Source organism: Enhydra lutris, unplaced genomic scaffold (genome assembly GCF_002288905.1).
Source record: "Enhydra lutris kenyoni isolate GAN:26980312 unplaced genomic scaffold, ASM228890v2 scaffoldscaffold42, whole genome shotgun sequence".
NCBI classification, from domain to species: Eukaryota; Metazoa; Chordata; class Mammalia; order Carnivora; family Mustelidae; genus Enhydra; species Enhydra lutris.
In genome coordinates this window covers 11,114,488-11,142,436 of record NW_019154126.1, presented here as the reverse complement: position 1 = coordinate 11,142,436, position 27,949 = coordinate 11,114,488, and the positions used below count along the sequence as shown (strand labels likewise).

Below are 27,949 nucleotides of genomic sequence, written 5' to 3'. Positions count from 1 at the left end.
TGATGAACACACGTATTTCCCAGTTTTGTTTCTAATGGCAACAGATACAATAGCTCATGAATTTAGACTAATTAGGAAGTTTTAGTTCATGGAATATAGTTAAATAAGACTGAATTACATCCAAATGCCCACAATAACACTTGCTAATCAGAGAATTGCCAAAAGGTTCTTAAAGTTCTATTTTAACAAAAGGAAAATAATTGTATGTAGCACACTGTTAATTTATGTGAAAATGTGTACCACAAAAATGACTGAATATATCATCTTACCAGGTAAACATCTCCCTCCCTGTGATATTATTTCTAAAATTAATTTCTATAGCAACCCCTCTTTTCTTAGATTGTGAAATGCCTATGTCCAAATTAGCACACACCAGAAAACAGTGGTTCCAAATTACAAAGTCAATGTGGGTTATGCCAACATCGAAATGACTCCTAGCAACCACGCATGTCAATAACCAAGTTTAGGAGAACCAAAGGGAAGGCTCTGGAATGTTTTCTCCCACTCTGTGAGGGACTTCCAAGCAGATCCTTCTTTTTTTTTTTTTTCCCCAAGCAGATCCTTCTAAGCTAATCTTGGGCTCAAATATTCTGTCACCCACTAAAAAGGCAATAATTTCGATTTCTTTTTTCTCCTTTTAGTTAAAATTCATCCAGTCATAATGAAAAGCCAGGGCAATCTCTATCTTCTGGGTGTGTGTCTGAGACCTTTGAAGGCACAGCATTAGGCTTCTCAGAAAATACCTACACCAACAAATAGTTCCACAGGCTATATTACTGATATTCTATTTCGTGGATCACATTCAAACTTAAAAGAGACTTTTAACTTGGATCTATCTCCTGAAGATGAAATCCTATTCTGTTACATGTGCAGATGAGGCCTTAGAACAAGGCCAGAAGATTGTCATTGTGTTGATCCAAAAATGCTCAATATGCTGTGTGAATAGAGGTATCGAGTAAGCAGAATATATTTTGCTGTCTGAATCTATAGCTAAAGGTCAAGCTATTATCCTGGTAACAGTTCCATTAGGAGTAATGATGTGAAAAGAGGCATTGCATTAATGCACTGGGTTTCCTACTATGTTAATGGTGGGTCATTAAGAATCATAGCACAATTTGCATTCATCCTTAGAATGCGATAGGTACTAAAAAGAAATTTCCCTCTTTTTTCTATTTTCATGTATTAGGGAGAAGCAAGGACTAATTTTAAACAAGTCCGAATAATCTGAGCAAGCGGATTAGAGCCAACAATGAGACTCAGTAAAAGAGTTGAAGCATCTCCTGCGCTTCATATAATTTGAGGTCCCAAGGTACAAAGGGTATGTTAAGTCACTAGGGAAATGACAAATGTTCAGTTTGATCTGTACATGAGTAATGACTTTTCTCATATGCTTGTGTTCATTTGAACCGTACCCTTTAATTGTATATAAATAATGAATAAGCTGGCAGTAGCTGAGCAGATCCGTCCCCGGGAAACGCAGCATCTAATGTAATCATCAATGAACAGGCGGTCTATAGGGTGTCTGGTTGTGCCCTGCTGAGGACACGGTGGATTGGCCGCGTTCCCCAAACAGCTATCTGTTCACACAGTGGTTCCTAGAGGATTTTTCTGCTCCCTATCCTGGGAAAAGCAGAACATGGAGAGGGTGTTTAAAGGAAGTCACTGGATGGCAGAGACACTCGGAGAAGCAGGAGGAGACCTGCAGAGCTTTCGTTTCTCTGCAGCACCTTCAGACGAGGCCACAGCTGGCCAGCAGAGAGAGCCCAAGTTCTGATCTGATGATGCAGTTTTATGTTTTGGTCAAATAGACAAGTGGTAATCAAGGCGGGCATCAAGCCACACTGAAGCCAGGTCCTCCCGGGCCCCGCCCATGTCCCCAAGCACGAGAGGGGCCAGGGACCAGTGGGAAGGAGCTCTCTCTGTGGTTAGGTTTTGGGGCTGTGCCAAGGAGAGGGAACCCTGGTGCCAGCCTGCGGGAGTCAATGAGATCTTCCTGCAGGCTGCCCACCTTCCCCTTCTCACATGTGAGCCACCCGAAGACCACCAGCACCCTCCCATGGCCCCCTCTTCCCTTTGCTCTTTTGAAACCATTATGTGGAGCTTCCCATGTGCTAATAAGCACGTTATAGATCTATCTCATTTAATAGTCGCTGTAACCTGATGGTACAGGTGTTGGCATACTGTACTAGAGACAAAATCAAAGTACAGGTGGGTTAAGTAATCGGTCCCAGACTGCATGGCTAATAGGGATTATTTTCCACATAAATTATTTAAATTTTTTTAAATAATGTTTTTAAAAGATTGTTTGAGAGAGAGAGAGCACAGAGAAAAGAATGAGAGGGAGAAGGAGGCTCCCTGCTAAGCAGAGAGACCTACATGGGGTTTGATCCCAGGACCCTGGGATCATGACCTGAGCTGAAGGCAGGTGCTTAACCACCTGAGCCACCCAGGCGCCTCCTAATTTTTAATTTAAAGTTATATATGAGCACATAGATTTTGTAGAAGAATAATGACTGAATTCTAAATATAAGCAAATCAATAGCTAACTTAATGTTGTGAATATTGGTCTTACTTTCATCTACACAAAACAGAAGCAAGGGGGGACAAGAAGGGAGAGGACCCGGGTGTCTGTGAGATCACCTTCCCTCTAGATCAAAGGGGTTGGTCAGCCTGAGGCAAGGAAGGGAGAAGGAGTGTGGGCCTTGAGGAGGATGGGCATACAGGTTTTTTTCAACTTCTGAGATTAAGGACTTGGTCCACTTTTTAAAAAAAATATTTTATTTTTTTGACAGAGATCAAAAGTAGGCAGGGAGGCCAGGTGGGGTGGGGAGCAGACTCCCTGATGAGCAGAGAGCCCGATGCGGGGCTCGATCCCAGGACCCTGAGGTTATGACTTGAGCCGAAGGCAGAGGCTTAACCCACTGAGCCACCCAGGTGCCCCTTGGTCCACATTTTATATGGATCTAACAGAGAATATCTTTTCTTTGATGATAAGATGGTGCTTCATTTCCCAGTTTCCAGGGGACAGCTGAAATCCCACAAGTCCTAGGCTTGATACCCATTCCACTAATTTATTAGTCACAAGAAACATGGACATACTAGGACGGAAAGGGAAAGAGCTAGAAGAAGGGCTGGAGGATGCTGCATGGTGTTCTAATGCTTCAGATCTCAGGGCAAGTGCTGCTGGTTTGGAGATGGGCTCTCAGCGTGCAGCTTCAAAACTCTGATTGTCTCAGACCACCCAGGGCTTCAGGCCTGAGAAACCAGCTCACAATGACTAGACCTACAAGGAACTAATCAATAAACGACAATGAAATTAATTAGTGCGTAAGCAGGGATTACCTTCCTAGTATGTGGAACATCTGTCATAACCCAGTACTCTCACTTCTTGGAATCAACGTGCTGGAATGAAAAACTCAACAGAAGGCTTGACTTGAAGCAAAGGTACCTGGATGATGTGGGGCTGGCCAAGCTCAAAGATGCCTCTGGAAAACCACCCCATGCCCCCGACCCCTGCCGCTGAAGTGGGCAGGAATGTTTCGTACCTGCACCCTCAGCTCAGTCACAACAGTGACGGGAGCTTGACCACATACAGCACAAAAGGATGAGCTTCTCAGAATAGCAAGCAAGGAGAGGCCGAGGGCTTGAGCAGTAATACGTAAAGCCGAGACCTCATGGTGTGAGTGGCCCTAACATATCTTGCAAACCACAACTGTCGGGGCCGGGGTGGGACAGGGGAAGGAAGCAAGGAGAGAAAGCCAGCTGGTAAGGAGGAGAAGGAGCAGATGTGCAGAGAGAAGAAGGGAGACAGAGAGACTGACAAGTGTCACTTGGAAGCAAGGGAGGCAGCGTGCAGGCAGTCAACAGCGTGTCTATTTTGCAGCCTTGCAAAACTTAGCTTCTTCCTAAGGGAGCGTTAGTGACACTGTGTTTTGAGACCAAAAAGAGCCTTCTTGAAGAGAACATTTTATACACACTGAAGTCTGGTTTTTCTTTTTCTTCTTCTTTTTTTTTTTTTTAAGATTTTATTTATTTATTTGTCAGAGAGAGAGAGAGAGGCAAGCAAAAGGAAAAGCAGGTTCCCTGCTGGGCAAGGAGCCCGATGCAGACTCAATCCCAGGACACTGGGACCATGACCTGAGCCTAAGGCAGACGCTTAGCCACTTAACTGACTAAACCACCCAGGCGTCCCTCTTTTTTTTTCCCCCTCTCTTCAAACTCACGATCCTGAGATCAAGACCTGAGCTGGAACCAAGAGTCAGACGCCCAACTGACTGAGCCACCCAGACGCCCCAAGTTAAAACCTGATTCTTAATTCACCACCAATTACACATGAATGACCACCAAACCCTACCATTACCATTACAGTTACAAATTAGGCAACCAAGCACATTCATAAGAATATATACCTAGACAGAGAAAACAGAGAATACCAAGGCAAAGAGATCTTAAAAGGAACTAGACGTAAAAAGATTGTCTATGGAAGAACAACAGACCGACAATAGCAACCAAATCTTGAAGAACATGGGATGTTTTCAAATTGCTCTGTAAAAGCCGCCCTCAGGCTAGAGCACAGTACCCCACTGGACTACACACCAGTCAACAGTGAGGGTGAAATAGGGAAATGGTCAGAACAGAGACTGCAGTAACATACCACACAGACCCTCGAAGAATTACTACAGGCTGTAGCTGAGGAAGAAGAGCGCTGAGAGCAGAAGGGAGAAGGGGAGGGGATACGGGGAGGGGAGGAGGGGGGAGGGAGGGCATAAGCTCTGAGATACTAGGTGATCCTGAAATGCCAAATTAATGAAAACTGTAGGACTGGCTCAGAGGCAGACCAAAGACCAAGTGTAAACAGGTAAAGTGTGAGCTTGGTATAGAACTGAGGGGCAATTACAATCCATGTAAAAAAAGAGGATGGTGTTAAAATGATTATTGCCCAGAGAGAAAAACAAATTAAATCCTTCCCTCACATTTTAGGCAAAAGCAAATTCCAAGGGGATGAAAGACCCAAACAGAAAAGATAAAACTTTAAAACTTGGGAAAAAAAAAATAGGAATATCATTATATATTATCATGGTAGGGAGAATTTCTTAAAACAGCCATCAAAAAAAAAAAAAGGCATAAAGTAGTCTATCTGGTTGTTAGATCTCAACTTTGGTGTGGTAAGAGGTCAGAGACAGAGTTTTCACAGGTGAGAAAATAAGAGAAAACATTTGTAACATGTGCAACTGACAGAAGAATTCACAGAAGTCTACAAGAACACAACAGCCTATTGGAGAGACAGGAAAAGGACGGAAATTCACAGAGGGAAAATAACCAAAGAGTGGTGAGTAGGAAAGGATGGTCAATGTTCTTAATCAGGGAATCCACCACTGAGGTACCGCTTAAGACCAATCAGACAGGTAAAGATTAAAACTTGTTAGTACCACAAGTTGGCAAGAATGAGGCAAAACAGGATTTCTTATTTGTTGCTGGTGGATATGTAAGTGATGTGTCACATGAACGAGCCATTTGGCAAAATGCTTAATGAAGCTGAAGATGCTCATGTCCTCAGTTCTGCTCCCCGGTGTGTCCCCCAGAGATACGCCTACATGAGCCACAGGACACACAATGGGGACTGTCGCCAGCCTAACTAACCCTTAACAGAAGACTGCAGAAAAAAATCACTGTGTTGATAGAATGGTTAGTGGTTAAACTGAATCAACGAGATTTATAATGTATTGATATGGATAAATCTTTAAAAAAAAGTAAAAAACTTGCAAAAGTACAGTATAAGGCTGTGTGTGTGGATTCATAAATTCACGAGACAGTAGTACAGGTGATTTATGGACACACACTTAAGCAGTAATGTACAAAAACATAAGGGAGAAAGATTCACACCAACCTCGGGTTACTCTGGAGTGGGAGGGAGAAAGAAAGGAGATGGTAGAAGAATATTTTTATTAATATTTTTTTTAAGGAGGGGGAGAGAGAGAGAATCTTAAGCAGGCTCCACGCCCGCGCAGAGCCCCAAGGCAGTGCTCTATCTCAGGACCCTGAGATCATGACCTGAGCCGGAATCAAGAGTTGGATGCTAAACCGACTGAGCCCCCCAGGCGCCCCGAACATTTTGACTCTTAATAAAATAAAAGGGTGGGTATGCAGTAAATATAACATCTGTTTTAAACCTCAGTGGTACGGTGGAGAGAAAATGAATCTTGGAAAATGTCTTCAACGTATTTAAGATGAAGAAGAATGCTACTATTTCTACTTCTGGCCTAATGACCACTGCTAATGGGGACAAATGCCATTCTTCTGTCATCGTATGAACCAATCAGAGTTTCTCCTAGGATGATGCTGGGACAATGTCAGTTCTGACAGGATCTCAAGTCTGCTGCCTACATCCACTCTCTCTTGGCAAAGGGGGGATCACAGAGAAGGCTCAGTACTTTGCCTGCCCGGAGCAGCAGGGGAAGGAGTCAGTCACCCGCCCCTCTCCCAGGCTCTGAGCTGAAATAAACGTGACCTTCTCAGCCAAGGGCCTCCTGAGCTCGTTAACCAGTGGTTTTCAGAATTACAGCATGTAGTGATCAGTGGGACTCTGCACTTGGCAAGGGCAGAGATCACGGCTCCCTCGCACATGGTGGCTGGCCCATGTCAGGTAGCGGTTCGTGAAAGAATAAAACCTGAGAAAAAGTTTGCTCGGGTCTGTGCCTTCACTTGAAAGAATTAGAGAATTTCTTCAGTAAACAGCCGTAGGTCTTGAGATTACACGGAGCCCTCAAGTTCATTTGGGATTTCATCTAATCAAAAGATTCAGCATAGTTCATCAACTAATGCACCTAAAAATGACATTTTTTTAAAAAAAAACCGCAATCTTTAAAGTTAACAAGTGAAGAAAATACAGCAGTGCCAACAATGATGCATTCAGTGATGAAATGAGAATGTCCTCCTGGATTATCTATACAGGGGACTGCAGGTGAGTCAGCTGGTCTAGCGGAAGGGTGACCATAATGTCCATTGTATTCTTTGTCCCCTAGTGCTGATCCCCGTGTGGGGCCGTAATTTCCATAAAATTGATTCGCAGTCATATTTACTTAATTCTCTAGGATTACTTTTGAGAATGTGGACTAAAATTACTGAACCATAGACTTTCTGAACTGGCAGAGATTTTAAAAATCAGCCAACCCACACCTCTTCCTTTCTTTTTCCCCCCAAGAGAAGGTAGTGTTTCAAGACCTTAATCACAGCATTAGGAGTGGTCTACACCCACAATGCTCCTTTCAGGATCCCCAAACTGGTGAGGCTTTGAGGTCTGAGCAATCTTGTTTAATCACAGTGATCCGCAAAGATTTGAGGCCAGAATAGTCTGGGGAAAAGAACAATATCCCTTGTCTTCTTTTTGCTACACTGGCATCTCTGTCTAAAAGAAAGTGCCTTTAGTGGTTTCTCAGATTAAACAAAGTTAATCTTAAATTTACTTCGATCCGAGAGAACCCTCAGCAGAGCTCATGTATAATACAACTTAGTGGGAGCTATGATGAACACTTTCCTTTGGCTCGCTCCAACAACACATGTTTGTTTAACATGTTTGCTATATTTCAAGGGAATAAATTATATCTGTGAAATATTAAGGTCTGGATAATAACCAGTTTTGATGTCACAGTGGTTTTACTATTTACTCCCTTTTTCAGGCACAGAAAAATATGCCTGGAAAAATCACAGATTTATAGAAATTCTACTTGGAAGACATCTTGGAGATAGTACAACCCACTTATTTTCTAGATCAGAGCTGAGAGAACCATTGGTTCAAGAAGTCAGGCAAGTGGCATAAGGCGCTCCCTCTCCCCAACCTTTGGGGCACGGGGCGTTGCTGTGTTTGTCTGCTCTGCATGTAAATGATGAGGAGAATGTACTGACTTTTTCTCCTGGTTTTTAAAAGTAGGGTTTCTGGGGCACCTGGGGGGCTCAATCGGTTAAGCATCTGCCTTTGGCTCAGGTCATGATCCCAGGGTCCTGGGATCAAGCCCGGTATCGGGTTCCCTACTTAGTGGGGAGCCTGTTTCTCCCTCTCCTTCTGCCTCCTCCCCCTGCTTGTGCTCTCTCTCTCACTCTCTAATAAATAAGATCTTAAAAAAATAAAGAATAAACTAGGGTTTCATGCAATATGAACTTTTGAAGTCATTCCACGAGGTGCTGAGTTCATGCCCTGGCCGGTAAATCTGGAAGCTATACCCACAGTACCAGAGTAAGTTAGGGAACATTCTGGAAGTTCAGGTACTGTCCTGGCCCTCACAACCACCTATACTCAGAGATGGCTAAGGGGGGAAGAATAAGAGTGATGAGCTAGGAGGGCAGTGGTACAGGGCCTCACCTACGAGGATCAGGTCACTGGATCAGGACTCTCGCCACCATCCCGGCCGCTACTGGCCTGTGGGCGTTATGTGGTGTGTGTGGTATGGTGGTGTGACTTCAGGGTGACGACGCTGGGGGTTGGGCAGGCCAATGCCTCAGAGGCTTTTGTTTTCTGTTCTTTCTTAATGGTGATAACTGCCTCCTCTAATGGAGATCTGCCAAAGGAGAATTTTGGGGCTCCCATTTTGAGGCTGACAATATAAAAGTTCTCTTTTCTTTGATACTGTCTTTGAGGCACCACGTTGCCATGATGGTAAGTGCTAAAAAACACACATGGATGGATAAGCACACTCAGATTTCCAGAAGACTTGAGATGGCAAAGACAGGAACTGGCACACTGAGCCGGCTATTGGGTTCCACGATGGGGTTTGTTTCCATCACAGTCCCACAATGCCATTATTATACATAACATTTGAAGAGGACTGTTCTCCGGTATGAAGGAAGGCATGACACTCTGCTCCTTCCATGCAGCAGACCGAGGAGGCTGCTCTATGACACTTGACAAGTCAGGGATTTCCAGGTCTCCACTGGACGAAGCGGGTTTGACATTCAGGGTCATCGTGATGCTTCTGGCTGACGAGATTTCTACCAGCCTTGACTGTGGTGCACAACTTGACTTGTCGGTTGGCGTCTCTTCTCATCTGCAGATGTACATTCTGCCTTCTGTAATTTCAGCTGCCCTCCTCCGAGGGGTCATGGAGAAGCTGTGTAGTTCTCCCATTATTCATGCCCTGTGTCCCTCCAATGTAGTGGAGCTGTGTTGGCTTTTTTTTTTTTTTTTTTTTTTTTTTGTGTTGGCATTTTTAAGAAACCACCTTTTTAGGGGCGCCTGGGTGGCTCAGTGGGTTAGAGCCTCTGCCTTTGGCTCAGGTCACGATCCCAGGGTCTTGGGATCGAGACCCACATCGGGCTGTCTGCTCCGCAAGGAGTCTGCTTCCTCTTCTCTCTCTGCCTCTCTGCCTACTTGTGATCTCTGTCTGTCAAATAAATAAATAAAATCTTAAAAAAAAAAAAAAAGAAACCACCTTTTTCCCTGAATAGACCTTGACTGCCTCATTCCTTCCATCCCCTTTTCCTTCCTTCCTCTATTCATCAGGGATTATGTGGGCGGCACTGTGCCACACGCCAAGGAGCATGCAAAGCAAATCGAGAAGGTGGTCTCTGCCCCACAGGGGCTTGCAGTCTTGTTGAGAAGACAAGAGGTGCAAGCTAAGTAGGATGGCCACATATCCTGCTTTGTCCAGGACAGTTCAAAATACCTGTTTTCCTGGTGAAATGATTGAGAGCCCCCTCTTCACTCTCCAAAGCAACATGGTTTGGGAAATAAATGATACTGTCATCTTCCACATAAACCATGAGTGGCAAAGCAAAGGGTTGAGATTTATGGGTAAACTACACAAAGGTAATGTGTGCGACAGGAATGCAGAGAAAGGAGAAATCAGGACAGGCTGGGACACTGGGGAAAGTCTCATGGTAGAGATCGTGAGATGTGGCCGGACCATGAAGAGCTGGATTTGTCCAAAGAGAGAAGAGTGTGGCAGTCCCAGAACCCAGCATAACTCAGAGTCCATGATGAAAACGTGACCCCTGGGGAACAGTGTCAATGCCGGGCTGGCTCACCTGGTAGGAAGGGGCACTGGGACATGTAGTTGTGAGGAGAGAGAACTCCAGTAATGGCGAGTCTGGAAGAGGCCAGAGTTTGGACTTAACGGGCAAAGATGGGTTAGGTGGGGAAATGGTAGAAATTTGGGTTTATAAGTAAATGTTACTTGGCCACATGCTAATACAGCAGGAACTGGAGGGGGAAAGGCAGGGCACGAGGATATTTACAGAGATCTTTTTCCAGACCATCAAGGCCAAGGTGATGCATGGCTGGATTAGTATTTTACCAGTGATGAGGGAGTGAGGACAGAGAGAACAGACAGGGCTGGGTGAGTAGGCAGGGTTAGGGGCAAAGGCAAAAAGGCACCAAAGAGGGTTCCGAGCATTCAAACAGAAAAAGCAGAATGTTGATTTCTCTGCCAACAGTGTGATTGTGAGGGGGTGTTATGTCAGAAATCCCATGCTACCCTTCAAGGGGTGTGCTGTGTGGGTAAGGAGGACACACCTGACTTTCAAAAGAGGCCAGGCCAGGCCCCAAGCCCTGCAATTAAGCCAGCGTGTTCTGCATGTCTTAGTCCCCACCGTCCACTGTCTCATCTGCTCCTGGCTTCTGTGCCCATTTCTAATCAGGATCGGCCCCCACTTAGTTGCCTGTGGTTATACTGATAGTCTGGGTGGTGATGAAGAGGTGTGGGAGGGATGTATGTAATGAGAACTGGTTTGTTCTGGGGTCAAAGGCACACAGTTGATGAGGGGAAGTTCAGGTTCTGAGAGCTACCAGAAGCTGGCCACGGAGAGGCGTCAAGATCTCACCAAGAGCCCGGTGCAAGAAAGAAGAGCCTTTTCCAGGTTACACAGTCAGTGTAACAAGAGACTCAAGTGTCAGGAGCAGCCGTGGGAAGACGGGATGTGTCCAAGAGGCAGCCTCCCTCTCTTCTAAGGGTGCTTTTAACAGGATAGATGCAGCCATGCCTGCTTTTAGACAAAGATATCTTAAAGGTGGCCAAAATCAATGCCACTTTCAGTTCAATTTTAAATGAAGGTCTATGGATTTTCAAGGGGTTTTCTTAATGGAAGCTCACATACACCGTCAATTTTTTTGCATGGTACTACAGGGACTAGAAGTATTCCACGATCGTTTGCACACACACTTTAGGGCAGAAATTCATGCGAGTGTCAATTTCTGCGTCTCTCAGATTTTGGAGGCATAGCTTGTAGGAGATCGTCAACAACCATTCATGGAACAGAACTGGAACTTGTGTCAGATCACTGGCACCCATGACAGGTCCAGTTGAAAAGCTACAAGGAGTGTAACATGACCAGCTGTGGGCTTCCTCTACAAGTCTGCTCCCCTATAGTGGGAAAGAAAACAGAGATGCGGCTTTGTTGCCTTACGATGCTGGTGAGCGCTCTGGATTAGCTACGTCATTGAGGAATCCATGCAAAAAAAGATGACAGGCCACGAAAACACCACTTTCTATTTCCGGGGCCATGGTTGGGCCATACGGTGCCGCCGTGCAAACCAGGAAGGCACCCCTTCCTCAGGACGTTTTACTTGTGCCTGCCAGGAAACTGTCATAATGAAGAGACAAATCGGCAATGTCAACAATGGGAAGGGTGCCTGTAATGTTGTGCAATGCACAGTCACGCTGGAGTGGCCCTATTTGGGCCACAGAAACTTATCTCTTTTGACAGGAGGCTTTTTTTGTCAACCCAGGTGTTAAAATGTGGGTTTTGTAAGAATTCAGTCACTGGGAGTTGGAGCTGGATCCTTGTCGCTTAGCCCACAGCTGTTTCCTGTCCATTCTGTGAGAGGCTGAATAAAGAGCCACGAGAAGCTGCAACCTTCTTAACAAATATCCCCCCATCTCTCCACATGCTCCTTATGTAGCAAGCAGATGGATCTGGAATTCTGAGGTAGGCGAGATTCCTTTGTTGAGCTTATGGAAGACCGGTGACAAAGGAGGGACAGAATTCTGACTTGCTGTGGCCACAACCCCCCAAATTCTGACTCTTCAGGTCTGAGGGGGAGACATTCAGAAGCTTGGGAAGAAACTTCCAGAAGTGCGGCTCAGGCTGAAAACCCCTGGGGAGTGTTTCCCTGGCATCTATAATCACAGAATTTAAACACTTCAAGGAAAACAGGTCAGTGAGGACTCAAGGCCCAACAACTCAGAACAGACTTTAAACAGTTCTGGGGGCAAAAGGCTTCCATCCAATGTTTTATTTAATTTCGGCCTCCTTGAACTTATCCTGCAGTTAACCTTTTCCATCCCACTTGCATTTGATCCACTTTTCATCCTTCACGGTCTAGTTCAGAGTCACCTATTATGTAAGGCCTTCTCTTTTAGGGCTGTCCCTCCTCTGTGCTCTCCCTCCATTCAGTAGTGGGTGATACCGTGGAGGTTTTGGCATTCTCGTGACTGACCCAGTACTGGAGAAGCAGTCAGGACCACAGCTTTGGCGTCATGTATGGTGAAGAAGTTGGCTACACTGAGTGCGCCAAACTCGCAACTGAGGAGACTGGCTGTGAGCTTGCCAACAATGGAGATGACACTTTCTTCAAGCCTTTAATGAGAAGGCCATATGGAAAACTATACAGCATTTGTTTAGTGATCCAGATGTGAGAGTTGTGCTGATGTCTGGAAAGGCCTTTCTGCCAGTGATAAATGAGGCCATTATTCAGGTGCAGGCATGTCTGAAACTGGGATCCTCATGTAACACAACGGATATGAGTAATTTCTAGCCCCAGAGGTTCGAAGGACGAGAGCCTTGACATATGCTATTTTCTCATTTGCTCCAGAAGAGAAGTAGGGCAGCCTTCAGAAAAAGAGCTGTTCTTGAAGAACAGAAGAAGGAGACCGAGTTTCACAGGATAGCTCGTATGTTAGAATCTGCCATCAGCATCAGGAGCTCGATGGTATGGCTTCCCAAGGGTGGTGTGAGACCACCTACGTCACCGTCACCCGCTGTTGCTCGTCCAAAGTTAGATTTCTGGGACTACCCTACACCTACTGAATCAGTCTCTGAGGAGGGCACCCAGAAATCTGAATTTGGGTTCAAAATTCTTCAGGTGATCCTGATGCATACTAAAATGTGAGACTCGCTATGGAAGGGGTTGAATATAGGGCTCTCTGCATAAAATGGCCAAGATTCAATACTGCCTATCTGTCACCGGGTCTCCATAAAAAGTGGGAAAATACAACCTCAATAACAACTACGTAAGAGTTCCTGAGCCAGGGGACAGCTATGTGTGTGATATAATTATAGAGCTGTTACATGTTATTTTGCTGTTATATATTATGCAGTTTATCCTGTTTTAAGCTGATCTGTTATGTAAAAATATGAACAGATAAATTAACAAATGATTATGCATCTTCCAAAAGGATTCTTGAATTAGAGCATTCATCAATTGGTTTCAATTGCCAAACAGTTCCGCTAGAATTAAATTTATAGACAACTTTGAAAAATTACTTACATGCAGTGTGACTTCCAAGCTCCACATATTGGAAGAGTCTCAGAAGTGTCTCTTTTCCTTGGGGAGGGGATTGCACTTCTCTTCTCCCTAGCATGATGGGACCGATTCTCACTACCTTCAGCGGAGCCCTAGCCCTTGAAGTTGCTGAGTAAACTGAGCTATAGCCCTACCCTTTACCCAGAAACTCACTGTGAATGTGCTCTGCATACACGGTAACCGACTAGTCATTTTAAATAACGAGTATAGCCACCTTCCTAGGAATTTATAAAGGATCCAAAAATGCTAAATTTCCAGGCAGAAATTGAAAGTTGGGACAACCTTTCTTCTTTCCTTTCAGATACTGCTTGGAGAAGGAAAGGACTGTGCTAGACAGTGGCTCTGGAGCCAGACAGGCCTGGGGCCAAGTCCCAGTTCTACCACCTACTATAGGTTTATCCTTAAGTTAGTTACTCAGTTTCTGAGATCTTCAGTTTGCTCTCCTGAAAATGAAGATAAAATCACCAACACCGTGAGGCTGTTTACACCCAAGCTGATGGCCCATCCTTGATCTTACAGAGAGTTCTCAGGATACACAGAGGTATCAAGAAAGAAATAATAAATCGGAGGTAAATCCCACAACCATATTAATTTCTATCTGTGAGGTCAAATGAAAAGCATATTTGCAAATGCAATAAAAATGGAAAATCGAAGTATTTTGAAAGGACTCCTATGGGTCCTATAAGTCCCCAGAGTTGCCGGGATAAAATGCGAGGTTTTGGTGGTCAACTCGGCAGAGTCTCTGAGAGGGCAATGCCAACTCTGGTTGGGCTTTCCATTCTTGCTAGAGGCATAGTTAAGTTTCTGGAGGCCTGCCAGCCGCGGAGGGTTCCCTCACAGGGAGGCTGTGACCCCCACGGCTAATGTCAGCGCTGACTGCCCGCCAGGGGGGCCACAGCTTGGGTTTACGCGTGTGTTCATGTGTTGCAGGGAGTAAACTGAGAGCGGTTGGTCGGGTCTTTCGTGTGACAGGCGTACAGAATTTCCTCTGAATGCAAGAAGATTCAAGAATCTAGTAGAGTTTGATAGTAATAAAACGTTCTCAACTAATCGCCATGAAACTGAATTAAAAACCAGAACCTGGGTCCTAAAAATTGCTTTACAGCAACTATATTTTCCGAACAGTCAGAGATCCAAGGATTACATCAATGTTCAGATAACTCTCACTAAGGCAAACTGTACAGTCTCCTGGCATATAGCAAGAATGAGCTGGTCTTCAGAGAACGTACCTGGGTCCTGACCTCTATTCTATGTTCTGGCCATGAAGTAAGTTCTGAATTCAATCCAAGATACTAAACTGTCCTCAGCCTTAAAATCTAAAGCTCCACTTAATAAGATCATAAGGTGCTTCTTTCCAGAGTTAAACTCCAAGTGCTCAGGTAAATGCTTCTAATTAAAGATCCTTTCATCATTAATACTTTGGGTCATAGTTATAAATGAATTTTTAATGAATTACCAATGGAAGTGGTAACCACCATAAAGCAGATTAAAATATGTGAAAAGTGTGATCTCTATAAAGACTTATGTCTTAGTTTCAAGATACTGTCATGGGGAATATTAATTATCACTACAAAAAGCCTTGTTAATAATCCCACAATAAACTCTTCTTCTGGGGCGCCTGGGTGGCTCAGTCGTTAAGCGTCTGCCTTCGGCTCAGGTCATGATCCCAGGGTCTTGGGATCGAGCCCCATGTCGGGCTCCCTACTCCTCAGGAAGCCTGTTTCTCCCTCTCCCACTCCCCCTACCTGTGTTCCCTCTCTTGCTGTGTCTCTCTGTCAAATAAATAAATAAAATCTTAAAAAAAACACAACTCTTCTTCAGTCCATGTCTGTTATTTATAACCATATTACAGATTTTCATTTATCTTTTTCCCCCACTCCTGTTTTAACCAGCCCAATTACTTCATTTGGAACAAAATTCAGCCCCTACTGTTATTTTTAGTTGTAATATCTTATAAAATTGACCAGTCTTTGTAAATTCCTAGGTTGTAGAACTTTTGAATTTATACGGTATTGGTGTATTATCCCTGAAAGGATAGAGGAAGGAGGACAGTATTTAATATTTGGAAAATCTTGTCCAAATCTGTGGCAGACACCAGCAATAACACGAGTGGTTCTGCCTCCTTACATATAAAGAAGCCATTTTTTTTCACTTTCCCAGATGACAATGATTCAAAAGACTTGGGTTAGGGAAGTAAACTTCCCTTTTTATCTCTACCAATAAATAGCAAGAAAAGCCAGGGAGAGTTATAAGACCTTCAATTACTAGCTACTTTCAAAGACCACTTTAAATTCTAATATGTGTGTTAATGAACTTTCTAGTGGAAGTATGGTAATGTATGTAAAGGAAAAAAGTACTAAGGAATGAAGAGAGTTGTACCTAAATTTATACTGAATTTTGGTTTCCTTTTTTTTTCCCCCTCACTGGCATTTTATTAACTGGTAGAAATTCACAACATTTTGATGTCAATCATTTCAAATCGGTTGAAGACATAAAGATGGGTATTTTGTATAAGAACCATATATCAATACATGAAGGCCAAAGCCAAGATTAAAAAAATAAAAACTCATGTCTGTTCACTCACCCAGCGTGTATTGATGGAAACCCCACTATGTGTAAAGCTTAGTGAAGCATCAAAGGTAATAAAAAATATTTAAGACAGAGCTTGTCCTCAGGGTGCTTATGAGAAATTACCAGAATAAATCTTTAAGGTAAAAACGATGGCTGACCATTACAAACAGAATGTCCTTGTAAGAAAGACAAATCTGATACCAGAGTCAAACTCTGAATAAAGATTTCATGGGGAAAAAAAGATGGGAATGTACAGAGTAACTTCTGAAGAATGTGACTATGGAGGCTTTTTAGCTTTCTATACATTCCTATGGTTTGGAATTTTTACAAGCATGTACTATTTTTGTAACTAGGGGAAAAAAAATCTAGATCAAAATATACACACTTATGAGTAAATACTGCAAGGAAACAAGGGAATATACAGTATTTGTTGATTTAAGTTGGTGGCTTATGGTTGGATTTCTCTGTTTTAAAGTGTTCTTGTTGTTTTAATAGAATTTTAATGCCAGATTTAATTCAACAATAAAAGTAGATAGAATATTTAATTTCCTTGATTTGAATAATCTGCTTTATTGTAATTAGGAGCAGAAGCCTTGTTACAATTGTTATTTCTAGCTAAAGAGGAGGCTGTGAACAAAATGAAGGCATATTCTCTATTTCTCTGTGTAATATGCTTTTTCAAACTATCGTGTAATGACCAGTCTCAAGCGAAAATGGTAGAATAAACCCTATCACTACTTGTAATGACATATTTCAACACCATCTATCATTAGGGTAACTCCTCTACTGTCATTAAAATGGAACATGGTCACTTCCAGTTCCCTAATTTCTAAATTCTTTCATACTGTTATACACTGTCCTGAAAAAAGAAAATTAAAACTATTCCTGGTGACATTTCAATGTGTTTAAAAGCTTCAGCATGAAAAGCGTCATCAACCTTGACCTTCATGTTTCTAGAAGGCTCCAGCCACATTAAATGGAAATGGGACCCTTCCTGACTTTAGCTGGTCTCAGTTACATCACTGACCGTTTTTCAAATTCAGTAATCTAGTTTTTAGTGTCACTTCAGGCTGAATCATTCTTTTCAGAAATGACACAGATTGTAGTATCTCTGTAGCTTTTCCTATTTAATACAACTCAACTGTCACTTTAAGTGAAAAAATTCTGTCAGAGAATGAGAAATTTTCTGTTAGTCAAGGCTTGTGTCCTTCTGGTCATAAAAAGGCTGTTGGGTACTTGCTAACTCCATTTAAAAGTCACGTTATTTTGTAAAGCTAATTGTGGGTTTCGAAGTATCCTTTAAGCGCTATTAAATTCATTTACTCATTTTGCAAGATAACGGGGAGCAGGAGTGGGGAAGAAGGCACTCCGCGTCCAGCCCCAGGCTGCAACCCCAGCAAGGCAGGGACTGAGGCAATGAAGAACGTCCTTATCAGCAATTCGAGTGTAAATTAAGGCCTGATCTCAAATGCCATTTTCATGGTAGTTGTGTTTATATTTGAGAATTCATTTACGTTCTTCTTTGAAAATAACGTTTAAGGACTTCTATTACCTAAAATTACATTTATCAGAGTTCTACATAAGGACTTTTTAAAGTGAAGAAATGGGCTTAGGATGCAGACCTGGATATAAATGAAAAGCTACTTATACAGGCACCTGCACGGCTACTGTCACGTGTGGAGCTCGGGTGTGTGTTCATGGTGCCGAGGGGGAGAGACTCACAGTTTTCTCCGCACGTAACTCGCATGACTCCGCACACAGAACGAGAGGGAGCAGAGCAGGCCAGGAATGGGTGCAGATGTGCAGGGTTTGGCTTCACTTTTCAATTTAAATTTAAAATGTCTTTACTCTAGAAGCCATGACCTATGTATGTGAAGCAACTTCCTAACTTTGGAGGGAACTGTTTTCCTTTATTTTCCAAAAAGCATCATAGTTTTATCCTTTCAACTAAAAATTGAAGTCAAAATAATATTTTGATGAAGTTCTCAGTTAGAAATTACTAAGAGGAAAGATGCTTTCTTCTTAAACACTTAGAGAAAAACTTCTTGGTTCTGCAGCAGAACAAACTGTCTCTGAAATAATTTTAACAAGCCAGCGTCACCTTCAAATACCAAATTCTGGTGATATTTGGGGTGCTGAGTTACAGAGCTCATACCCCAAAGCCACACCGGTGTGTAAATTGCCAAGGGCAAATTAAAGTGACCTCTAGCTACGTGACTACAGGTTCCACTGCATCTTTATGAAATGAAGGCAAAGCTCAACAAAGAACCCATAAAATGAAATGACGCACACCAACCTTTGATTGCACCCACAATATTTTGGTCTAGTCCTTTCCGGTTGTCATTGAGTCCTCTTTTCCTCTTCCCATTGGGTAAGGAGTTAGCCAAAGTCTTGTCATCAAAAAATGCACACACCAGCTTTCTAAACAGAAGGCTTCCTGAGCGAGTGTAGTTTGACAATATAGAGTCCAGCTGTGATTTAGGCATGAACACATCAAAGCCTTCAGCAAGTTGCACTTCTGGCTACCAAAAGAACATAAATATTTCATTAAAAGCAACATTTGAAGCATTTTACTTCAGGCATATGCGCAACAAAAAACCATCGCTAGCTTCTGCAATGTCTGTATCCTATAAACGAGGTGGTTTCGGCTTCATGCACCAGTGTTTGCAATTTATAAAACCAGTGACTAGTTATTACTCACAAAACAAGATGCTCTAATTCCAGCATTAAGTCTCTTCCAAAGCAACGGACAGGAGCACGCTGAAAATGCATGCTTGTCCTCAGAAACAGTCAAGAGAAGGCAGATCAACTCAAATTCATAGAACTGTAAAGCTACAGGGGGCTTGAGATTTCTAGATGAAATACTCTCATTTTCTTTGTTTCTTGAAATGAAGGAACTAAGGTCCAAAGAGATCATGATGAAATGATTTAAAAATAATCTGAATGTACTCAGTGCATTGTACTTGATAGGCTACTTTCTCCTACATGAAATAATTTCATTTGCCTAAGCACACGAATACGGGCCTACCCAGAGGCCCCTGCTCTTTTACTCTGCCAGTGGTTTTCGGCTGTGCGACTGTATTTTTTTTTTCCTCCAGTGAGAACTTATGGAAACTAATCCATAAAATAAATAGACAGGAAAAGCAGGTGCCCCAGGCAGTTTGATTCTGCCTCTCACCCCTACCCTTGGGAGGAGAATCTGAAGGCAGGTCCCACAGCACAACTCAAAAACCAATGCACCTGTCACCCTGCTTCCCTGTCAGGGATTTTCTGCCTGGGCTGCCGGAGCAGAAGACCTGTAACGCACCTTTCAACTTGGACTCTATGTGGTATGATATGAGCTCAGATGGTGATAATATATTGTCTGTCAGCACTCCGTGGATGCTTACAGCTTGTCTTTTCCTCCGCAACCCAGTGAACACTTCATTTTCAAAGCCTTTGCTAACTCTTTCCTTCCCGTGGAGGTGGCCACGTATTCTGACTGCTCTTTATGTGACATACTCACATGGCTGCATTTATTACACTGGATAATTATTTCTTAGATGTGGCCCTTTCTGATGCCTGCAACTTAGACTTTCTATCTCCGAGGCCTGGCACATAGTAAGTACTCAGTAATTTCTTGAATAGAGAAAAGTTAATTAATCATAATCTAAACTATTATGTCATTGACTGTTGATTACAACATGATAACTCTTAAATAATAACTTTATTTTTAAAAAGATTTTATTTATTTATTTGACAAAGAGAGAGAGATCACAAGTAGGCAGAGAGGCAGGCAGTAGGGGGAAGCAGTCTCCCTGCTGAGCAGAGAGCCCGATGTAGGGCTCCATCCCAGGACCCTGAGATCATGACCTGAGGGCAGAGGTCTAACCCACTGAGCCACCCATGTGCTCCTCAAATAATGACCTTAATACGAAGAAATGCAATTGGTAAGTGTTGATTAGGAAAAAGGAAGAAAATCTCACTTAAGTAAGATGTATTATAAAAGCTGATTCTTCGATCATCATACTTATCACTTTGCAAATCTGGTCCTACTTTAGATTTTTAAAACCATATTGGAAACAAGAGGATCTGGGATTTGTTCTTCTCCTGGTGAATAGGAATTATTAGTTTTATTTGTCCTAGTGCTTCTCAAAAATGCCTAGCACACTATGGTCAGCGTAAAGAGGGCGTCAATGATTCAGATGATGGGGGAAGTTTAGGCCCTGCCCTTGCCAAATGCTATTCTCAACTGGATTATCCATGACATCTCATTTCTCTGCTTCACTTTGGCTTCCAACTTGTGGTCCCTGATGCTTGGTAAACATCATTATGCAAAGAGTGCTCTCAGACTGTTTGCTGAGTTTGGGGTCCTGCGGCTGGTAAAGGGTGTGTAAGGGCGTTGCTGGGGAGCCAGAGGCTGTGACTGTGACTCCTGTCCCATACCGCGTGCTCCATGCATGTTTGTCAAATGAGTCGATGTGGGAATATTAGATGGAGAGAGTTTTACCATCATCATCTAAGATGAAGTTTTATTCATAACCAGAATTTTGCTATGCCTATCAATGGCTGCATTCAGACTTTATTCCAAATTAATTGATCTTAGATTTTTGCTAAGTGCTCCTATATCATTTAGAAGCAATTAAAAAAACGAATCCCAATTTACTTTACAGAAGCAGCTGTGTATAGCTATATGGGGGGCTAAGGGGGTATAGAAGCTTTTAGAGGTTCAGGAGTCAAAAGGCGAAGACACCAGCCACTCTGGTTCGTACACCCCGTTGAAATCTGATACTATCAACCAGCTGCTTCACACTCAGCCACCTGACCCGAGACTCCCAGAAGCCGCCCAGGACCCACCTGGCAGGACTTGACCCTGGTTTGAGGACTGTGGACCTAATCTAGCCATCAGGCAAAAGTGAGCCCCTCCTTTCTTCACAGACTCCGTCTTTTCTAGCAACTATGTTTCCAGCACTTTCCACACTGCATTTCTTTGGTTGGGAGTTTGTGTTTCTCATAAGAATAGGCATTCTTTTATGCTCAGAGAGCCAAATGCCCTGTTACTGCCCAAGAGGTATTTGTCAGAATAAACAAAACACTATGTAAGAATTCATTCAAAATTCATTCATTCAAAAATTGTATTGATTTAGACACGTTTTGGCCCCATGCAAAGGGAGCATGTTTGAGAGCCTGCCATGCCGTGGCTGAGCGTACTGTCTTCCCCGGGGCAGCTCGAGTGCTCGCTGGAGGTGCAGACTGCTTGGAGGGCACTGAACTGAGTCAATACGTATCTATTGTGTGTGTAGCTCCACATGCAAGGGGTTTCGGGTTGGGCTCCCCAGATGAGATACATACATAAATATCTGTCATATAAAGTACAAGGTGATAAATGCCACAAGAGAGGTTCAGGGCGTTAGGAAGCATTTGGTGGGTGAGGAGTGAGCGGAGTTGGGGAGGGGCCAGGATGGCATTTTAGGAGGGTCTTACGGCAGCATTTAGAAGACAGAGATGCAGTTGCTATTTCTAGCATTTGCTGCGACTCCTAAAACTGGGTATCTGGAGGTTTCTGTGGAGCCGGGAGCTCCCTATGGGATCATACAGCATCTTGACTTCTGAGACGCTGTCCTAATGCAGAAGCTGGCAGTGCTTCCTAGTCCACTTTCTACTGGCGGACAAAGATTGTTATTTTGAAGTGTTCTTACCAGATCAAGGCACGTGAATTTGCCGAGTTATGAGCCGCGTACAGAGGGGGCAGCTTTCTGACTTTCGGCCATAGCAGTGGCAGCAAGAGCAGAGGTGGCTCGTGTTTGGCCCCTTCCTGCTCTCCAGCCCTTCCTCTTATGCAGATTCTTGTAGCTCCTTGTAAGGAGCGCCAACACCATGTCTACAAGGGGCCACAGAGCAACAAACTCCAAAAAAGAGGGTCGCTTTATTTTCTGAGACATGAAGAAAACAAATCTCGAAATTTCACTATGAAACCTTCTGATTTCCTTCATTTTATAAATAAAATCACTGTGGACTACCATGTGATGAGCTGTAACTCTGCACGCATATGTAAAAACAGGTTAAAACTCCAGTTGTATCGTTGGATCGCCTCTTTTTGCTTACTGCTGCTGGTTTAAACAGGCTCTCTTTGCTTACTAAGGACGGCTGTGATAGAAACCACACTATTCCAAATGAGTATCATTTTACAAACTAGACTTTCTTTGACAGCATCACTCTCTGCTATTCAAGCAAAGACAGGTCTCTAATACACTAACTGACAGATTCTGTTGTTTACTGAGGTAGTTTGAGCTTTAAAGGAGGACATCCAAAGTGTGGGGTGGGGGTGGAATTTACGACACTTCGAGTCCTCATCTTAAGAGTTAAGAGTCTGAATTTGTGCCATAAATTTGGGTTTTCATGGATGTCTTGCCCATTTTTGAAACTGCAGCTACTTAGGACCAGAGCATATCAGAGGTTGAATTTTCTTTATCTTGTCCTCTACCCAGGAAGTCTGGAGGCAGAAACCACCTGTAGTTATAATGACCCTTAAAAATATTCATGGACTCAGGCCTGGGGGCATTAACTCTCCTGTTTCTCCTTGCACTTCAGTTGAGGCCTTCCTTTGCTTAGTAGAAGTTGGGGGCAGGATCTAGTATGGGTGGAGGATTCCCCTAACCAGGTAAATTAAAAGATTTCCCCCTCAGTCCCTGTGAGTGAGGGTATCATGTGATTCCCTTGTACAATCCAAAGAAACACTTGTAAGGCAATTTTAAAGAGATCATATCAGTGAATCACAGAAGGAACAATTCTGATAGAGGCTATTTTCCAGAAGGTATTATCAATGCTGAATTATAGTATAACATGTAAATAGCTAAATGTGGTCCATGGTTAAAGGAGTAAAAAACAGCTGCGTGAATATTCACACTAGACATTAACCTCAGATTTTCAATTGCCAGTTAGTAAATTACACACAGGAGTTGGTATACTCTGCTGCCTAGCTAGTTGAGCTTCAGACGGGCTCAAGAAAAAAACCCAAACAAACCATGAATGAAGAGGCCGGATTCTGGGGAATAGGACTAACTGATTTGGGGGCTGAAAACCCACAACAGAATTGTTAAGATTGTGTAAAGACTATGAATTTAGTCTTTCTGCTCCTAATACTTCCATATACAATGATCCTTTATTCTCATTTCATATTTATTTTGCAGTATTAGATGTATTTCTAGGCAAATGAGCTTTAGTTTATGAAAAGAAATTTTTAAAAAACCACGAAAGCCCCTCACAGCGGGTTTTATTTTGCTCAAAAATGTGATCTGGTTCGGTTGCTCACAAATGTGATCTGGAAAAACTGAAATCATTTCCTCTAACTCGGGTCTGCTCCAGGTAGGTGAAGCAGGAACCACTATTACTGTTTATTAAATGCAACGCCATCATGATGGCCAGGGAGCTGGGTAGTCATGAGAATACACCAGATCACAAGGCTGGGCTGCCACTGCCGGTCTAGCTGGGAGCTAGGAGCCTCAGTGTCGAAGGGGCAGAGTCTCCACCTTGGATGAACTATAGCAAGACTCAATTGCAAGGTGAATGCTCGGCAGTAGGTAAAAAATGCTTGGGCAAAAGTTCTAGCTCAACTATATACTAGCGTACATGTAAGGTTGTACTGGATGAAAATGACAAGAAGTCATTAAAGGGCTAAGCCTTTAATGTGTGTTCGACAAACTTTTGGTAGAACTAAGCATTTAACTTCAGAAAACACAATACAACTTGGCCCCTTGAAATTTCTCTGCGCACTTGCATAATGAGACACTCCAACGTCTTTTAGAGATGTTTTTGACTTTTTTCTTCCTCAGGTGGTAAATTAATGACTCGAAGCACTATGGCTTGATTTATGCTAAAGATATTTGAGCCCAAATGTTGAAGATGTAAGATGTTAGCCACGGCCCTCTTGCTTCTTCAACTCCAGTGCACCTGTTCCTCGGAGAGCCTGTCCTTGACCTTCCAGACAGAGGGCCAGTTCTGCTCTTGAAGTCTCCTCTGCCATCTTCTGACTGCCACGACTAGACCTTCCATCGTATTACACCGTTCCTCTTGCTTCTGTGTTTTCCTCCTATACTACTTGCAGGGCAAGGGCTGTTTCCTTCACTTAGGTATGCCCCGGAAAATGGAGATGTCATTAACATTTACTCGCTACTCCATATTCCAGGCCCTAGGCTAACCCACATGAAGTGGATTTTTCTAACTTTTATCCTCACCCTGCGAAGTGAGTATTTTATTATCCCCCGTTTGCAGATGCAAAAACTAAGGCTTGGAGAGGTCAGATAACTGGTTTAAGATTATCCAGCTAATTAGGGGCAAAGGCAGGATTTGAACTCGAACAGTCAGCACTGGAACATCCTTACTTAAGCATATGCTGCCTGAAGTGCAGTGTGTCAGTGAGTAACAGTCACCTGCTTGACTGATTGGCTTTACTAGTTTCCAGTGGGTGACATATTTCTTGGGCTAAGAAGGTGTTAAGAAACCAGATTCTGATTTTAGAAGTTACTTCTGTTGAGAGCAGCAATACATTTTAAATTATTTATTTTTGGAAGAATGACTTAGTATAAACATTAATGAAATTATCTTCAGTTAATGAGTAGCCATAGATTTATCTTCTGATACCTTTTAAATTTGGATAATCTAGGTTTACTGGAAAGTATTCACAATAATTCCAATAAAGAGAAAAAAGTGCTCTATTATTAAAAATTATCATAAACATATATATATATGTACTATATATATATATATATATATATATATATATATATATGTAGTATTTAAATTTGAAATTCGGTTTTGGGTTTTGGGCTCCTGGTTTGGCGTCTGTGGAACTTAGGCTTGAATTTTATTTAATGTGCTAATTTAAAATGGGTCAAATACTTCTTCCCCAAAGTAGAAACATTTCTGGCCACTCTATTTTTATAAACACTATTTATTCGTGTGTATTTATTCATTTACATGTACACTTCAGTTTATTTAACAAACATTTAGATCTGTCCCTATAATATAATCAGCTAGGACTGCTACGGTTCAAAAAAGAACCAAAATTTATTGAGTATTTAAATAATACCAGGAACTATTCAAAGTGCTTCACATAGATGACTTCATGTAACTCTTCCGGCAAGCCAGTTCTAGGAGGTCAGCGTTCCTATAATTCCCATTTTATGGAAAGAAAACTGAGGCGAGGGCTACCTGGCTGAGCTTCTCACAAAGGCAGCCTGATTTCAGATTTCACCATTCACTTCTCTCCTAGAACCTTCCAAGTAAACAGAACTGCCTTGATCCCACCTTTCTGTTCTCCTCACACAACGATTGTCCTGTGACCAGTTACTGAGTGAGGGTCACATACAGGAACAGAGCTAGAACAGATGCCCAAGTGTGTCACTCGGTGATTAAGGGCGACTGCAGACCTGAGTGTGAGAACCAGCTCAATGTTTCTGGCTGGGACCCCAAGCAGGCTATGTAAGCGCTTTATGCCACTGTGTCCTCATCTACGAGAACAGTGATGACACCTCAGAGAGCGGGGATGAAAGTGATTTAAAATTATTGAGCCAAGGGGGGCACACAAATACTATTATTATCATATAGCCCCTGCTCTGGAGAAACTGGCATTCCTTCCTGGAAGGAAGGGAAATCATGTAAATAATTACAGACTAGTATAAAAAGTTCTATAAAAGAGAACTATCTTGGGAGCACCTGGGGGGCTCAGGCGGTTGACCATCTGACTCTTGATCACAGCTCAGATCATGATCTCAGGGTTTTGAGATCGGGCCCCACATTGGGCTCCACGCTCAGTAGGGAGTCTGCTTGAGATTCTCTCTCCCCTTCTCCCTCTGCCCCTGCTGCCTGTGTTCTCTCTCTCCCTCCCTCTCCCTGTGCCCCTCCCCACACTCCCATGCATGCACGAGTGCTTGTTCTCTCTCTCAAATAAATAAATAAATCTTTAAAAAAAAAATTACATTGGAGCCCAGGGAAGGGGTACTGAGAAGGGTAACGAGGAGAGAACGAGGAAATGGGAGTTAAGGTGAAGAGAGGTTCCTAATTAAAGCTGAGCCCTAGATCTAAAGCTTCCAAAGTTTATTTTGTATATTGTGCTTCATGCAAATGCAGCTGCTTTGTTGTTTGCAGACTAAGTCACATTTATTGAGTACCTTTTACGTGCCAGGCCCTGCAGGAGGGCAGTCGCACGTGCTCTCTATCATTTAGTGTTTACAACACTCGGAGGGTCAGTGCTGGTGGCTTTGGTGAGAGTGCAGTTTTTACACATCTGAGTAGGGGTAACCATTGTGGCTCAGATGACGGGCGGTCTCCCTGCAAGGCCCTGCAGGGCCCCTAGACAAATCTGTATTGGGGTGACTCTAAAAGTCATGGTGCAAAACAGAGGACTTACACTGTGAATGAAAAAAAATTAATGTGAATTTTAACACTTAACAATGCCGTGAAAGCACAAGTTTTACGTGTCTTTTTCTTGTTGCTTCTAGCTCTGATCTTTCTGCCACCCTCCATCTAAGAACTTTTTTGCGATACAAACTTACTTGTGCTTCCCATCTGGAGCTGAAGGCCCTCTTCTGCCGTTGTTTCCTCTATATCTCCGTTAACCGAGTGCCTAACTTGGTTATCCAAAAGAGAAATGTGGGGGCTGTTTTCGACCGAGCCACCAAGGCCTCTGTGCACTTCCTAAATGGCTCCTTTCTCTTTCTGCAGGCTCACTGCTCATGTAGACCCTCCCAGACCGACCGACTCTGTCTTCTTCCTGGTCTCTTGGTCTCTACTATCTTTTCTCCATCTCTCTCTCATCTACAAGGCAGTGCCACTCTCCACTCTTAAGACACAGGTGTGACCATTCCTCTACTTGAAACTTGCAATGGCTCCCTAGTGTCCACAAGATGAAGGTCGAGGGCATCGGCATGGCATGGTAGGGCTTTCACTACCTGGTCCCATAGTACCTTTGTATCATCCTCTGCTACCAGTGCTGGCCAGACAGCTGTTCCAGCAGCCTTGGGCCACTTGCCCAATCCTACAGCTTTGGACCTAATCCTCCCATTGCTGGGTACTTCCTAGGGGCCATCTTCAAATCCACAAATACAGAATTCCCATCCATTTATATATAATCCAATTATATTTCATTTTCTCATATTCATTCTAAGGAACAATTCCTACAAGATCATTATGTATTTCCTATTTTCTCCTCTGGATTTCCACCAGATTTAAAAGGACCATGGCTAAGAAATAATAAAGAATAGAAGGGCACCTAGATCTAGATGCCTTTGCACTGATGATTCTGTCAACTAAGGGAGTCAATCCACACACCCTCCCCTGCCCCCCATACCTGCCCTGCCCAGCGACCGTGGAAGCTGGCTCATTAATGCCAGTGAACACCATCTGTGGACAGAACTGCCTCACCCATTGATGGGATTCATTGCACAGAGCTCTTGGCGCCGGTACAGTTTCTGCTGAACAGATGAATCGGATGGTATATCAGCTGGATAATATAAAGATAATTATCTCTATATATTTTTTGCTTTTAGAAGCATGTTATTCTTCATTCAAAGCTAATCAGCATCTAACTGAGTTTTCATGGACAATTCTGAATGTGCTTTGTTAAATTTAACAGCTCTTGTTAGCAAAAATAATCATGAATAAAAGGCAATTTGTTTTTATTTGGCATATAAGCAAAATTATGCTGATATTGGTAAAATTCTATTCTGTTTTATTAGTGTACATAAAGATTCTATCAGATCTTCCTCAATTTACCTCTGAAGTATATTTGGAGCTTAAAAATAAAGAAAGGAGGAAGTTCAGTTATTAGCATGGAAGTGACCCATTTAGGAGATGAGTTACGCAATTCAAATGATGGCTCCTGATACA

The 27,949-nt window shown here is 43.0% G+C and overlaps 1 protein-coding gene across 2 annotated transcripts in view; it reads right to left on the bottom strand.

Annotated features, from left to right (window-relative positions):
• The window catches only part of LOC111155581 (BEN domain containing 7), a 75,571-nt gene that overhangs the window by 13,373 nt on the left and 34,249 nt on the right, over positions 1–27,949 (bottom strand). For both annotated transcript variants that reach the window (XM_022515829.1, XM_022515828.1), the window contains exon 6: positions 18,381–18,606. In XM_022515829.1, the coding sequence (XP_022371537.1) occupies positions 18,381–18,606 (226 nt within the window). The remainder of the gene's footprint in view (positions 1–18,380; positions 18,607–27,949) is intronic.